The 16000-nt window shown below is 38.0% G+C and overlaps 2 protein-coding genes and 3 long non-coding RNA genes across 5 annotated transcripts; 3 read left to right on the top strand and 2 right to left on the bottom strand.

Annotated features, from left to right (window-relative positions):
- Positions 1–218: 218 nt before the first annotated feature.
- Positions 219–4917, bottom strand: LOC148863343 (uncharacterized). The gene is made up of 10 exons (XM_088978134.1): positions 4641–4917; positions 3581–3710; positions 2855–2993; positions 2551–2763; positions 2282–2420; positions 1421–1571; positions 1181–1290; positions 994–1091; positions 804–873; positions 219–550 (listed from the first exon to the last, which is right to left on the bottom strand). Exons 1-10 carry the CDS (start codon positions 4731–4733, stop codon positions 461–463), a joined length of 1233 nt encoding a protein of 410 aa, XP_088834260.1. The 5' UTR covers positions 4734–4917; the 3' UTR covers positions 219–460.
- A 141-nt stretch (positions 4918–5058) lies between these two features.
- LOC148863342 (large ribosomal subunit protein eL39-like) lies at positions 5059–5762 on the top strand. The gene is made up of 3 exons (XM_088978135.1): positions 5059–5189; positions 5283–5386; positions 5489–5762. The coding sequence occupies exons 1-3, from the start codon at positions 5082–5084 to the stop codon at positions 5535–5537; spliced, it is 261 nt and encodes an 86-aa protein (XP_088834261.1). The 5' UTR covers positions 5059–5081; the 3' UTR covers positions 5538–5762.
- A 2215-nt stretch (positions 5763–7977) lies between these two features.
- Positions 7978–10232, top strand: LOC148863341 (uncharacterized). Its single transcript, XR_016109917.1, has 2 exons — positions 7978–9675; positions 9786–10232. It is a non-coding gene; the product is annotated as an uncharacterized LOC148863341 (long non-coding RNA).
- Positions 10233–11299: 1067 nt separating this feature from the next.
- LOC148863340 (uncharacterized) lies at positions 11300–12007 on the top strand. Its single transcript, XR_016109918.1, has 2 exons — positions 11300–11556; positions 11643–12007. It is a non-coding gene; the product is annotated as an uncharacterized LOC148863340 (long non-coding RNA).
- Positions 12008–13074: 1067 nt separating this feature from the next.
- LOC148863339 (uncharacterized) lies at positions 13075–15223 on the bottom strand. The gene is made up of 3 exons (XR_016110761.1): positions 14849–15223; positions 13612–13765; positions 13075–13513 (listed from the first exon to the last, which is right to left on the bottom strand). It is a non-coding gene; the product is annotated as an uncharacterized LOC148863339 (long non-coding RNA).
- Between the last annotated feature and the right edge of the window lie 777 nt (positions 15224–16000).

The raw sequence follows: 16000 nt of genomic DNA, 5'->3' as shown, positions 1-16000 counted from the left end.
GTTTATTTTATGACAAAAAAAGAAACTACTAGTAGGAAAAAGGGGACAAGATGGAGTCGTTTTAGGCCCCAAAACATACTCTGACTGATGATAGAATGGTTATCCTCACCATTACCCAACCCCAGTACCCCACCCTGACCTTAATAAGAGTAACTTGAAAGAGTATTAAGGTGACCCGCTTAGTTAGAAAAAGGCACGTAGAAAGGCAGAAATCTTCCTTTGTGTTCAACAAGAAACTTGTCCATTCTAATTTCTATCAAACATCTCAACACTGCCAAAAGGCAAAAGCAAATAAGCAAAATAAATATCCCTACTCAACAGAATCTGTATATGTTCCAACCAAGCTTCGACTACAATGAATGAAGATTTAGGTATACAAAATTAGCCTTACAATGCCTCTTTTAAACAGAATCCAGATGAATAGATACCAAAACCAATAAGCACGATAATAATAACTCCTTCAACGTATCATCACACCTTGCATTGCTTGTGCGCTCTCCTCAGTTAGCTTGTTAGCTTGAATGGTGTTTATAACATTTGCAATGTTACCCTGACATAAAACATTGTGGCAGAGTTTCAGCAAACACGATTTTGATCCAAAGAGACATCAATGTTCAGTGTTTCACGTAATTCAATCCATCAACCATAGTTAGGTTGGTATCAGGCGAAAGCTCTCTAACACGACAATTATTATTAAACTTGAGACAGACATTCATGGATGGTTGAACCCCAAGTAGTCAGCATATCTATTTGTTCGCATGGCAATTCATGGATAAATGATTGTAGAGAACAAAGTACTTTACCCTCCATGTTGCCAGTTTTGATCTAAGGGATTGCCACTGGTGCAACCCAAAGACACGTTCCGTGCAGTGGCTACACAACAAGCATCACAAAAACATCCAAAAATAAATTAAGATGGTGAAGCAATGAAATGAAAATTCCATTCCTAGCACTAAATCTTCAACATAAACATGGCAAAACTGTAGAACTCACCTTACAATTACAACTTGATTCATCTGGTCCATCTTACAGTCGAGTAGCTTTGCAGTAATTGCCTTGACTATCCACAGTTCTATCTCATCATCTGTGACCTGTGGAGTAAAATTCACCCCAATATAACAAGGTGACAAAAAAGAAAAAAATTAAAGATGCAGGGGAGTAAAATAAATAGCAAACCGACTCGAAGTGTCTCCTTGATGAGAGCATATGGAATCTCGCCAGAATCATTAGAGCCAAGATCAGCCAATGACATCAATCTCATCTTTGTTATACAGTCTTCATGAACAAGACCTATACAACCATACAAGAGAGAATGTTCAAAATATAGAGGATTGGGTGATTTATGCCCCTCCCAGAAAACAAAATTAGATAAACAATCACCAACAAAATAAAAATAAAATCAGTTAAATGAAAAATTTACCATAGCTTTTAAGTAAAGTGGAATTTGCTGCATGGAAATCCAAGTATGCATCCAGCCGTTGTGTTAGAAAGATCTTCAGAAGTTGATACACCAGTGCATATTTGCCATCTTTCTCCAACTGTCCTATGGCAGGCATATCTAGCAAATCACACTGCAACAAACAAGGTGGAAAACTAAATTAATTTGAATATCAAAAACCACAAACATAACCTGATAAAGTGTAAAAGTTTGGTTTCAATTCTGAACGACCACATTTTTTTTTATCAGCACCAAGAAAGCAATTTATTAAGTTAAAGGGAAAACAGCATATACATCTTTTTGGATAGCCTCAGCAGCTACCTCAGTAATTTACTAAAAACTATCAAAAACAGAAACACTATGAACTTTAATGCTGAATAATCACTTTCTACTAAAATGCTGGATGTTAGGTTCATACCAGTCTCTACCCCAAAAAGATCGTAAATAGCGATGACCAACAAATAATCCTTTTACTGATGAATGGTTGCGAAAACTCAAACCACACCTTGTGATACTCAGATACCTGTCAAGGACGCCATAACTATGGTGTTGGATACTTCAATTTTAGCATAAATTCCATATCCAATACCATGTCCAGCCATGGCCTTGCCGTATAGGTAACATAGATCATTAGATCATGACAAATCTATTGGTCAAGTAGATCACATTCATCCCCATAAGCACTGATGATTTTTTTTCAGGCATTCTGGAGTTGTCATGCACATTTTTATAGGTAGTAGGTAATATGCCACTCAAGAAACACTTTTTTTTTTAATTTTAAATTTTGTTGATCAATATCACTCAATAAAATCATTCAATTTTTCAGTTAAACCAATAAGATACCTGAAACATATCAGGTGCCTTCACAAACTCCACTATAGCACGCACAGCTTCCTCCTTAGCTTCACTCAATGTATATGCATCCTCACTCGAAAAAGTTGCTAAGTACTTGGTCAGGAAATGGAATGAATCTTTTGCAGAGCTGAAATTAAAGATAAAATACAAACAGAAAACACAAATGTTGATAAGAAACAAAGTCTGCAAACAGAAGTTACATTTTTTTGATCCATGCAAACAGAAATTACATTTTGTACTTACAGTCTTACAGTTACCTTTTATTTTCCTTTAAGATATTGGAGATGGTGAAAAAGAGTTGTCTTTGATCCAAGGTCCCGATGTTCCACTCTTTCAAAAAGTTATCAATCTTCTTGAAAGAAGGGATAATATGCTCAGTAACTTTGCCATTGACAGCTAAGGTAAGGGCAACCATGTAAACATAGAATCTGCTGTATGAATTCTCCAAGAGGTTGTACAGAGTGAACAATCTGAATCAAGAGAGCAAACTCATAAGAAATTGCCAAGAAGAAATAAATAAACAAATCCAAAACCCAAAAGACTACTATTGATTAGTAGTACATCTTTAAGCGTAATGCTGGCTTATCATTTGCTTGTTGGGAAACTTTTGCAGATATAAGCTTTGCCATCTCTAGTGCTTCATCTGGACTTTCGGTTTTCGTCACAAGGTTGCAAATAATAGCAAAAATACACTCAAGATCTGCAACCAGAAAACACAACAATGTAGGATCTACTGTTAACCAATTCAGAAAGGATTAAAATTCCCTAGGAAAGTGCAGTTCTAGAGTCATAAAAAGGATCCACAAGATGTGGAGAAAACAATATACTATCGTTCTGAAAAAAAAATCAAGATGAAGATCTTTTACTGCCTTTTACCCACTTTACAGAAATAACTGCTTGTTCATCATTTTCCTTTAGCCTTTTAGTTTGGTAAATATAAGAAACAATTCAAGAGAGACTTTCAACTGAAGAGAACAACTTTACAGGGATTTGATCATAATGCCCCTTCTTAGCTTCAGTCCATATGACTTGCAGTTTTTATGTACTATTAAACCTCTACACCATAGCAAAACATTGTGATATAGTATAAATAAAATGACTTATGTTTGACTGACAAGAGCTTTTCCAGTACCAGGTAATTGCCATCTTACACATCTGTAATGCATCTATCAATATATAGGAGAACTTTTCAACCCCTTTAACCCTCCGCCCCACCCCCCCCCCAAAAAAAAAAAACGGAAAAGAAAGAGAAAAGAAGAAAATGCAGTAAAACTAAAATAAGTCTACCTTTCTCTGACACTCTTGAAAATATCAAGTCAGCAGAAGTTAGCATAAGAGATGCCAAATCCAGCCATCTACCCATTACTATGAATTCTTGTGCCTCCATGCATAATCTAGCAACTTGTGGCTCTGCAACCTAGCAAAACAGAAGAAACCAGATGATTCAGAAGTAGAAATATTGAATCCTGTAATTCAAGACCAGGTAAAGTCAGGTCCACAAACTCGTTACTTTTACAGAGATGCCAAAGCACTTAGCAACTGAGGATCATGGTAATAGTCTCTAGGTTCATAATATAGAACTACAGTCAAGTTTTTGAGCTAGATAAAAATAGCAACTTTACGTTTGAAGTTCCATCAAGGCTTCTGATGGTCCAAGAATGTCCACACATAGAGATGCTAACAAGTTTCTATCTTATACAAAATTTATCGAGAAAAAGTATATATATATCTTATACTTATGATTATAACTAAATACTAATGCCATGAAAATCCGAGAGAAATGAATTCTATCCTCCCTTAATACTATTACTGGGTTCTATCTTTATTTATTTGATCAGCCATGGTTCTATCTTTATGCAATAAAATTTTTACTAACGGCAATAGTCACCACCATCTACATTATATATGAAGCACAATTACTGAAAGAAACTGGAAGCTTATTGCATTTTTTTATATTTGAAATACGTACAACAACCATAAAGATGTGTTGCAAGAACCAGAAGTTTTAATTGCAAAGTTCATAAAATGATCAGTCAGAACAAGCAATTTCTCACTATTTTTTTTCTTCTGAACTTGGATGTATAATATGAAACTGGAACTAAGAATAGAATAGGAGAAACAAGCAGAATTTCAATACACGAAAAAGAAATACAAATCGAAGAAAAACTACTCGCGTAACACAATTTCTAAGGAAAAAAAAAGCACTCTTGTTCCCTAAATTTCAATCGTTTCACTGAACAATAGATATGAGAAAAAACAACATATATTAGTAGAAGCATGCAAACAATGTGAAATTTTGAACGAAAACTTAGGGAGCATTCTTCTTTTCGAGGAGAAATTTCAGTACCTCTGGTCCTGCATCGGCCCAGGCGAGCTCCGACGTGAATCGGACTACAGAAAGCGAAGGATCTTCCTCCGAGGTTACCACAATGGACGTCATTGAATCCTCGAAAGAGACCCACGAAAACCTTCTTATTTCCTGAACTGCAGCTGCAGAGAACGAATAAGAACACTGAACACAAACCCTAACCTTTACTAGAGGAAGAGACCGAGAAAAAGAAAGAGTTGGTCGACTCTACAAGGTGTTATAGACCGTAGCAACTGTGTACAAGAAAAGCGCTAATAATTTGTTGATGTGTGTCCCATAGTTATAGATGAATGTGTGGGACCAATGTCAAAACCTATTAACCATCGGATTAAGATAGTTTCGATCTAAGAATTGAAATGTCCAATCTAACGGTCAGGATCATTATATTATTCCAATTCCTTATGGCCAAGAAAGTATTAAATGATTTCCTTCCCTCTGCTCGTTAGGGTTTTATCACTTCACCTTTCGTGGCAAAAGCGGCAAACCCCTTTCCCCGCATCGCCGAATTTGGACCCAGAAGCGAAAATGGTGATCTCCCTGGCTCTCTCAAATTTTCTCTCCTTCTGGTACGATATTCAATTGATTTGAGCTTGATTAATCTTCGATTTTTTGGATATGTAGCCGTCGCACAAGACCTTCAGAATCAAGAAGAAGCTGGCGAAGAAAATGAGGCAGAACAGGCCCATCCCTCATTGGATCCGTATGAGGACAGACAATACTATTCGGTTTGTTCCCGATCTCTATCTCTCTCTTGTTTCTATGTGAATCTCAATTTGGTTTTGATCTCCGGTTGCGTCTTAATCGATCTCCTCCTTCGCATTTTTCAGGTACAATGCAAAACGCAGGCACTGGCGCCGTACCAAGCTAGGGTTCTAAGGTGGTTGTGTTTTTCCATGTTTCTGCTTTTCATATCCATTTTGTCGAGTCAGAATTTGTAAGACGATGGAACTAGCTGGATTTGTTTCTTAGTATTTTGTAGTTTGTACCCTAATCTGTTGGATTTAGGGTTTATTTTCTTCTACATTCTTGAACGAATTTGTCTTTGGCATATTATTTTCTTACATTTATCAATCTAATTCCAGGATAAATTTTGTGGTACTATTTTGGGATCCCCTGCTTTGTTATTTTGCTTCCATTGCAATATTGTGTATTTTCTGCCATGGTTTGTACTCTCAATCAACAATCAATTATGTTCTCCAACTAAATTAGTCTTGCTCTTCTTTTTATTCCATTAAGATTTTTGTAAACAAATATTAAGTACAGTAACGTTCCTGGTTTTGCTCTATATTACCCTTCTTATGATTATTAATTCCGGTCCTCTTTCATCATTCCCGTTCTGTTCAGTGCCAAATCCATTGTTATATAGGCGCTTAAATCATATCTTATTACTTCCACCCAAGTTCTTTTCCGTCTGGTCTTAGCTATTCTAGCCCCTTAAACTTGTAACAAAGCACTTTTTCTAACTGCGTTTGCATAGACGTTAGAATGTTTCAACAGTAAAAAATATACACTTGCAAATTTGGATATTCTCCTATTCTATTACTTTATAGTAAGGAACTTTGCTATATACATGGAAAATCTATTTTGAACTTCGTAACAAGGATGAGATTTAGCACAGGTTTACCTTGTTTGCTAGAACCTACCCCTCATTGAAATCCCTTTTTAATCTGGATTCTGGAAATCATTAGTATCATTTACCAATTCTTTACTGACCTGTCTCAGTAAGTCTGATCGTGGTCAATTCTATTGGTCAATGGCTGTAATGTTCATAAACCATTAGGCTATTTAAAAACAGTTTTATTATGTTGTTTTCATGCTTGCCCATGAGTTGGTTGTGCTATTGGTTTGGACTAGTGTTTGGAAAACCTAACTGGAAACAGAACTGCTTTTCCCACTGGGTAGTGGGTCAGTGGTTTAATTGTAGGGATAAGTGGACTGCAATCCACCTCAGAAATCTGAATTGCACCCCCCTCCTAGTCTACAAGTAGTCCCCCTATAAGCCGCATCCTGCCTGTGAATTTGGCATCAATCCACAGGCAGGATTCAGTCCACCCCTAGAAATCCTATCACCACCCTAGGGGTGGACTGAACTATAAAAACCCTTAATTGTATGAGTTGAACAGGTCAAAAGGCATATATCAGCTGTGCCTTGTCTCTCAGATTATCAGTTCAACCATACACTTTTATTAAATTTTCCTCTTTTTGTTCTTTTGGTGGAATATTGTGTGTTTTACTTCTTTGTAATGGTTTATTATATTGCTGTTTGTAAACAGCCAAAATTTAAACAAAAAGGATATGTTGTTGCACTCTTACACACACACACACACCTATCCCCCGGCCCAAACCCATGTGAACAGAGTACAGTGTATTCTCCTCATTCTGAAGTCTGCATCTACTCCCAAGCAATGTGAGACAATAGGCCTTCACACGCTTCAAAATGCTAGAAGAAGACCAAATTTAATAAAAGTCAAAACCAATAAAGACAAAATTAATACAGAGAGGGAGTTCAAAATTCTTGTATTTTAGATAACCTTCCCTCCAAAATACACGAGAATCCAACAGGGCTCTCCGCTCCACATGTATTTGTAATTTGTTTGAGCTAAATGAATCGTTGTTGCTTGGGTGTGTGTTAATGATTGTTTTGCTTCCACTTCCAATGATCAATCAAGAAAATGGGAACTCTCACTCTCAAGTCTCAAGCCCCTCCACAGAATCTGGTAGGTCTCCTAATGAGTCATTTTCCTATTTGACATAAACAACATTCATAAATAATTATTTTCCTGTTGCAAATATCTGGTGCTAGTTCCTTCTGTTTGTGGTTCTAGGCTTATTGAAGTTTTATCTTTTATACCAAAAGGAAAGACCTACCAAGGAGGGCACACATTAAGATGATGACAGCAAGAGCAGAAAGGTTTGGCTAGCGGGTGTTCCACTTTTTAGTGACGATCAAGTAGTACTTGGCACAGGTCACAAATGACACCATGTCTAGAATGTTATAAACAAGAACGATAGAATATGTTTTAGAGTTGCAAATGGAATAGATCATAATATCAGATCGGATTTGGTAAAGGATATAATCCGATTTGATTAGAAATTTTATCTGATCCGCGAGGTTTTTTCGACGTGATGTTAGTCTAAGTTACAACAGTCATTGAAAAACGATAAAAAATAAAGTCAATAAAAACTGACTGCCCCAGATTTTTTTCTTTCCCTCTTTTCATAGCTGGGCCACTTGGCAACTTCATAAAATGTATTATTCACTTTTGATTTGTAAAAATGATATTTCTGTAGACGTTTCGATTATTGATGAGAGAGAGTGAGAGGGAGAGGGAGAGGGAGGGAGAGACTCAACAATACGGATGTAAACTTGTTCTCGGCTGCCAAACAGGATTGGATCTAGAGTCGATTACTTGATCCAACTACTTTGCCCACCCTGCGGACGTCTGAAACATCTCCTTGTTCGTTTACCAACAAACGTCCAGTTTTCCGTGGAGGAGCTACCAGTAAGGCAGTAATTCTGCGTCAGATGACTTTAGATGGCGTTGCAGCCAGTGGGGAAGACGGATAGAATTGATGATATAGTGATGGTAGCAGGATGCGAAATAAAACGTGACAACGCCCATTACAACCATAGAAAATTAGGAATCCCTCCCATCATTTTCCACATCATCTGCCCTTCTTCCATGAGGAAATTCCCAGCATTCATCGCTGCTACTCCGTTGCTGATCGACAGAATCAGTGCTTCAAACAGCCAATCATCATCTTCTAAAGCCAGCGGCTCCTTCGGCGGATAGCCGTCCATACACAACGAAACCAGCCGACGCACAATCAAGACAGCGAGCACCGTGTAGCTCAGGACCCACACCATTATCTTTACGCTTACTACCACTGCCAGAGTCTACAGCACCCGCAACGAACAGTAAGAAGAACTGCCACCAAAACGGTTTGACTCTGATCTTCCATTTCCGAGCAACAATGGAGTAGTACCACATGACTAAGAACCCTGTTGCCACAAACGACCATCCCCTCGAAAAGAAGCACCTTGTAACAACCAGCAACCCATGAGTTAATATGGCGATGGGCAAGGCCAAGAAGCACAAGGAGACAACTTTGATTGGCCAATCTGTTTCTGCTTCTTTGCCCGCCTCTTTCTTGTACAACAGACGTGAACTGATAGGCCAAAGGATAGAGGGAGAGGAAAGATAATTGGCATGAAATCGGAAGAGAATAGGAAGAAGAGAATATTTATATATTTTTCTCTTCCATGTTGAGAAGAGGACTGGATCAGTAATGCGGAGTTGATAGCGGGAGGCATAATTAAATCCAATTCCACCAGCTAGCAGTGTCAACAGCCCAACCGCCAGATGAGAATTATTTTTCCTTCTGAAAGGAAATCTCCGGCCATCGTTGCCAGTCCATTACTAGATGAAAGAATTGATATTTCAAGCTTCAAGGAGCCACCTGGTGCTGACAGGATCTCGTATGCCGCCTGTGAAACACCATCAGCTTCAGAGGCTAGAATCAGGAAAATGCCGAGGCCTAGCAACAAAACCCAGAAGAAGCAGTACATCTGTAAGCCAAAGGACAACGTTGCAGGCGTCGACAATGCGCAAAATGGCTAGAAATAAGATTTCCCACCAGAAAAGCTTGACAGGAGGGGTCTTCCATTTAGCATGAACTCTTGAAAAATAGAAAAGTGAAAACCCGGTCACCATAGAAGACCATGCTCTGGACAAGAAACTCTCTGTGAAGGCAAGCCATCCATGAGTGAAACCAATGATGGGTATGGCGAAGGAACAGAAGGAGATGATCCTGATTGGAAACTCTGGCTCTGCCCCTTCTATTTCCATGCCGAGCAGAAAGTCTTGTGTTGATGGGAGAGAAAAAATGAAGATATTGAGTTTGTGAATTGTGAAACTTGGAGGTGGAGATGGGAGGAGAGAAGAGAAAGAAGTAACTGTTGACGTTTGGTGTGGCTAAGGAATTCAACAGCCACAATAACTATTGTCTTTTGGTATGACTGCTGTGACTCAATAGTCACAATTACTCCACCAAAACTGCTGCATTTATTTTGATTCCTCTACTTTGCCCCTTTATTTATTTATTTATTTATTTTTTTGCCAGAATTTTAAGGACCATGTTCCCTATTTTCTTCTATAAAAAGGGTGCCTCCTTGGGGTAGTAGGTTGCATGGAGAGAACATTAGAAAGCTGAAGAGATTGGGAGAACTCCATCGCCATCTTCCAGCAAGATCTGCTCCTATTCTGTTTGGAATCGGTTTTTCCTTGCTTCACCATTGCCATTAAGGATTCTTTCACACCAGATCAAAGCAGTCATCTATGCTTTTGAGTGCTTCAAGGCTTTGTAAAGGCATTTCGGCACTAGTAAGGTGGTTAGTTTATAGTTCTCTCATCAAGGACATGAATAAACAAGTTTTCTTTCTTCTCCCATGGATGTAGGTCTCTTTGACCGAACCACGTAAATCTGGTGCCGTCTTTATCTTTCTTTTGCTCTTATTATTTGCTTTATAATTCACATATTCCTCAATTATTTTCTTGTTTGCCATACTAATTAATCGGTAATTCAGAGTTTAAATCCTAACAGTAACAAAATTAATTTAAATGTTATTTGCTTATGAATTAATGAACTGTGGATATGCAGTCAACTGCAACAAAAATGGTGGGTAGGGGAAGATTAGAAAGCAATCATTAGAGACAAATTCTGCATTATACAAGCATTCATTGACTTTTGACTTTTTTAAAATATATGTTTTATATATTGAACGGTGAGAAACCATTAGTTTCTGACATTATTCTTGAGGTTTAAGAAAATGCCACCATTGTAAAAATCAATGAAGTGTAGATGAAGAATGGAATTTTCTTTTTTTTTTCTTTGCAAGTAGAATTAGCTAGTTTAGTAGATGAACTGTGTAGCAGGGAGATCCACAGCTCCCAGGAATCTTCCTCGTGGCAACTGATCATGTGGTATCCCAAGATGGCTCCACGAGTTTTCTATATATGTGGTTGGCACAGCATTCATTTATCATTTGAAGGGATATCTGCTTCAGCATCGAATAGCTTATCTTAAGTGCATCAAAGCAGCTAAATCAGCTTAGCTGAATCTTCTTCTCAGCCCTCACAGATGGGCTTCAAATGTGACCCTAATTAAATTGATAGAACTTGTGTAGGACAGACATCTGATCATCAATTCAGGATATCAATGTCATGGCGACACCACCATATCCCTTGAAGTATAGTTTATTTTTTAGCACTTTCATAATTTCAGGATATGGGAGAATGCACTAACCATCAATCTCTAACTGAAATGTATTTGGGTTTTTGTATCTTATGCAATTTATGATCAACTTGATGTTACCAAACCAGTTTGGTGACTTATCTGTAGCGAATTACCGATAGTCAAGCTAGTACTAGCATATTACTGTTCCACAAATGGCAAGAATTGAGTGACAGAAGCAAGCTAGAAACTAATTAGAGGTCCCAATTCTCAGTCTAAGACCCATCCAAAAACCCACAAAATATCAGTTGTTCTAATGGCTTAGACTTGCCCCTTTGTTCACTATATGTTTAACAACCCTGCAAGGAGTTCAAAAAGAACCTATTAACCCTTGTTTTTCCTTTGGGAATGCGGGGTTCAACTTAATTGGATGCTTCCTGGATACTGTGCTCTGAAGGACTAGTGAACTATGGAAGGCCTCATTCATCATAATCATCATCATCATCATCTAAGCTTTGTCCCAACTTGATGTAGGTGTACTTGGCAGGCCTCGGACCACTCCATGTGGCATCAGCTAGATGGAATCCTGGTTGCACATTTTTAACTGCCTCCAACCACTTCAAGGCAAGTTCAGCTATAAAAAGGGGGTGCTCATTTCAAGGTAAAGGCACTTACTCTCTTTCATTCAGAATCTCATGAGAATTCTCCATAGTTATTAAGGACTAAGTTCTGAGGCCTCGTCTCAAGCCTGATCCAACCTCTCTCTTGGCACTTGGCTAACTTGACCGTCGGAGTCTCCGCCCCTGAGATAACACCTAGGGCCTTTGACGTGTACTCTTCTCCTGCTTACAAGTTGGACCTGTCGGTCGCGGACACCAGCGAAATTCTTGTTGCCCTCGGCCCCATCTTTGGCAGCAACACAACTATATGGGGTCAGCTACATGAATCCTATTTCGCCACTCCGTTCTGTTCAATATCATATCCATTGTTAAATTATGGATACTTAAATCGTTTCTTACTACTTCCACCAAAATCGTCTCATGTACATCCTTTGTGTTTTTAATGAAAGTTAACCTTTTCTGAAAAATAAAATTAAGCATCATTCTTTAATCAAATGCAGATTTGCAAATGCCAAGGCCTATTTTTACTTCCTCTATCAATTAACTGGTACAGAATGAACATGTAATAGCTCTGTTTTCTTCCCACTATCTATCTCGCCATGTTTTCTACATACCCAATCAAATACACTTACAGAAGATGCAAGACCAAAACCAATAATTGGTAACTTGTAAAGCTTACCCGTCTATATCAGATAGGGGTGGAGGAACAAGTTGCATCATGGGAGATTTCAAAGTGAAAGAACTCTAGAAGAAGAGCTCATCCATCTTTGGTAGACAATTAATTAGAAGCAGACAATAACAACCTGATCTCTACGATCTACCTGATGTGGAGAACACACAGAACATAATGGCAAGTTAGCAACTAATCCATGGGTGAAACTGATGAGGGGTACGACCAAGGTGCAGAACCAGAACCAGAGACTGCATCAACTTTATTAGCACTTCCATTGGGGAACACTAAATCGTAGACTCAGGAGAAAGGGAATGAATAATGAGTTGGATAGTATTTTACTTCTTGTTTCTAAGCTTAGGCTGCTTAAAATGGATTAAATTATTCTCAGTTTGAAATATTGCAGCAATTATTTCCTTTCCTGTTACAGAAAAAACTGCTTTTTTGCCTGTTCTGATTTTCATTGTGGAAAGGGCAAAAATATGGCTCAAATATTTTGTTCTAAAACTATTTAATTCTGTCCATTTACATGGAACCAAAATCTTAACTAGTATAAAAAATCATGAAATCCGGGCCATTTATTAGAAATCAAGTCCAATGAGATTCTTTCACACTCACATTAATTAAATGGATTTACTACTATTTGAATTGTTAATAAACAATGAAAACATTTTCCTCAAATATACGTTTGGACAAGCCCCGGAGTTGGTGCTTCTAAGGCCCAAAAGCACAAAACCTGGGTGCTGTGGACTGTGGATCTTACAAGTGTTTGAGATTCAAATAAATGCATTTAAAAAAAAAAAAAAAAAGCAATTCTTACAAACACTCCCAAACACGTTTTATCCGCAGTCTTTTTTTCACACAGCCCAAAGCCCAGAAGCAAAAGCTCATCCAAACACCAAATATTCATTTTCACATTTTGTGGACATCCCAACAATAAAACCATCTTGTGTTAGGAGCATTCTCATGCCAAAGCAAAAATATAAGTAAAATGATTCCATCTACAGAAATTGCAATATTTCCTTGTTCGTTTCACAAGAAACTTCCAGCTTCTGGTAATTCTGCATCCGAAATCTTAAGATAGCTTTGAAACCAAGGAGGAAGAACGATTGAATTGATGATATAGTGGTTGTGGCAGGATGCCAAACAAAACACAACACCTCTTACAACCATGGGAAGCCCTCCCACCATTTTCCACCTCATGTCCCCTTCCAAGAGGAAATACCCAGCAATCATCATTGCTATTCCGTTGCTGATCAACAGACTGAGCATTTCCAACAACCCAACATCGTCTTCTTTAATCAGCGGGGTCTTCGGTGGATAACCTTCTGTACACAACGAAAGCAGCCAAATCACAAACAAACATAAAGGGCACCAACACGATCACAACCCACATCAATGCAGTGATGAGTTCGTATTCATTTACACGGTTAGAGTCCATATTGGCCACAACGAACAGCAATAAGAACTGGCACCAAAACGGTTTGGCTCTGATCCACCATTTCCCAGCAACAATGGAGCGGAACCACACGAGTAAAAACCCAGTTGCCACCGATGACCACCCTCTTGATAAGAAACACCTTGTAACAACCAGCAACCCATCAGTTAATATGGCGATGGGTAAGGCCAAGGAGAACAAGGAGAGAAGTTTGATTGGCCACTTAGTGAGCACACTCACTCGCCTTTTCCCCCAGGGTCGTATTTCAATTTTTTCCGTATTAATAACTCTTCTCAGATGTTTATAGATATGGCTACCACTTACCACTTTTATGATACTGGTGGATTGGTTACAAGTTTTTTTCCAGAATCATAGTTGAACCCTAATTATAAATATATTGCAATTTGTGTTAAAAAAAATAAATGCCAAAGATGAGGTCTATCCTCTCATTCTCAAGTCTCAAGACCCCAGAGACCTGTGACTTACCTTGGGTGATGGTTTTTTTTTTTTATTATTATTATTTAAGAGAATACGGTGAAATGATTTGTGCATGCTCTTTGATCCATGGCAGTCCCTCCACAGAAGTATAGAACCTGCTTTTTTTTTTGTATTATGACTTCCTCTTGACCCCTTTTTTCCTCAAAAGTGTTGGCTACGGGATTTCATTCTATATGAATGCTGGAACAAACCAACTAACACACTAATGAGCCAACCCTCGGTTGGTTGAAGTATAGAATATGCTAGGTCACCTAGTGAGTCATTTCCTATTTGACATAAATAATTGTTTTTCTGTTGCAAAAATATTTTGCCCATCAAAATTATCTGATACTAGTTCATTCTGCTTGCGGTTCCTGGCTTATTGGATATTGATGTCAAGCTTTTTTTAATGTACAGAAACAGAGGTAAATTGTTGGAACCTCCCCTGAAGTTTATCATCATTGCTGAAATCTCCCCTAAATTTTTTGATACAGTTCCAAGTAGACTCCCTCTGATAAAACCTTCTAACATGAAAATGCCCAAAATACCCATTAAGTTATTATTGAGGCTAGTTTCTACAAAAGAAAACAATACAAACTTTATAAACAATAAAAACAAAGAGAATTTAAAATTGCAGCTTTATCTTTGAGCAATGGATATAAAGGGCAAATTTAGAAAATAAATCAAATGAATGAATTGATATTTCAAGCATAAAAGGGCTACATGATGATGAAAGGAACTCTTTTACCTTTGAAACTCCATCAGGTTCAAAATCAGAAACCCTGAAAATGACAAGACCTAACAAATAAAACCAGAAGAAGAACATTTTTAAACCAAAGGACAACAGTTGAATGGAGGTATTGAACCCAGTCAAGTTGCAGGCATCGACAATGCACAAAATGGCTAGAAATAAGATTTCCCACCAGAAAATCTTGATAGGAGAGTCTTCCATTTAGGTTGTGTTTGGTTCGAAGGAAAAAGTAGGGAAACCTTTACAAACCTTGTATGGGTTTTCTTACCTTGTCTTCGAACCAAACATAGCCTTGCGGAGAACCCTTGCAAAGTAGAAGAAAAGTGATAACCAGGTCAGGAAAGAAGACCATGCTCTGGACAAGAAACTCCCGATGAAGGCAAGTTATCCATGGTTTTTAAAATCAGACTGGACTGGATGGTCAGACCAGAAAAATCAGGAATCGGTCAGGTGACTAGTTCCATTTTACTCAAAAACGTTGATTTGGTCAATAAACCGCTGACCTAGGCAGTCAAACCGTTTGAACCGCTTGAACCATTCAAACCGTTGAGCGATTTTGGCCGTTTTTATTTTCTTTTATTTTTTTGTCAGAATGAGCCATCCATTCAGTTTGAACAATCAGACCATTCAACCCGGGAACCAGACCCCTGACTGATTCATTGTCTGGTTCAGTTTTAAAAACCTTGGTGAAAACAATAATGGATACGGCGAAGGAGCAGAAGGAGATAATCCTGACTGGAAACTCTGGTTCTGCCCCTTCTATTTCCATGTCGAGCAGAAAGTCTTGTGTGTTGCTTAAATGCTGTTTGCTTATGAACTAATGAACTATGCATATGCAGTCAACTACGGCAAAATTCGTGGGTAGGGGAAGATTGGAAAGCAAACATTAGAGACTAATTCCGCGTTATACAAGCATTCGTTGACTTTGACTTTTTTAAAAATATAATATTGAATGGTGGGAAACCAATAAATTCTGATATTATTCTTTTTTTTCTTTTTCGACGCCAATTCTGAGATTATTCTTGAGGTTTAAGAAAATGCCACCATTGCAAGAATTAATGAAGTATAGGTGAAGAAAGAAATGCAACTTGTTTTTTTTGTTTTGAGAAAAAAAAAAGGCATTCATAAAATCCAAAATTGTCCAAATAG

The sequence above is a fragment of the Nelumbo lutea genome, chromosome 3 (genome assembly GCF_056320005.1).
Source record: "Nelumbo lutea isolate HS-2025 chromosome 3, American lotus-T2T, whole genome shotgun sequence".
NCBI classification, from domain to species: Eukaryota; Viridiplantae; Streptophyta; class Magnoliopsida; order Proteales; family Nelumbonaceae; genus Nelumbo; species Nelumbo lutea.
The sequence above is the reverse complement of the archived record's forward strand: the minus strand, read 5'-3'. Positions and strand labels throughout refer to the sequence as shown.

Excerpts from the sequence above, each read along its gene's own strand:
- LOC148863343 (XM_088978134.1), bottom strand. The coding sequence starts at position 4,733 with ATGACGTCCATTGTGGTAACCTCGGAGGAAGATCCTTCGCTTTCTGTA. Across the intron at positions 1,291-1,420 it reads CACTTTACTTAAAAGCTATG|GTCTTGTTCATGAAGACTGT; the intron begins GTAAATTTTTCA and ends ATGGTTGTATAG. Across the intron at positions 551-803 it reads CAAAACTGGCAACATGGAGG|GGTAACATTGCAAATGTTAT; the intron begins GTAAAGTACTTT and ends GTTTTATGTCAG.
- LOC148863342 (XM_088978135.1), top strand. The coding sequence starts at position 5,082 with ATGATTTCCTTCCCTCTGCTCGTTAGGGTTTTATCACTTCACCTTTCG. Across the intron at positions 5,190-5,282 it reads TGGACCCAGAAGCGAAAATG|CCGTCGCACAAGACCTTCAG; the intron begins GTGATCTCCCTG and ends TTGGATATGTAG. Across the intron at positions 5,387-5,488 it reads AGGACAGACAATACTATTCG|GTACAATGCAAAACGCAGGC; the intron begins GTTTGTTCCCGA and ends CGCATTTTTCAG.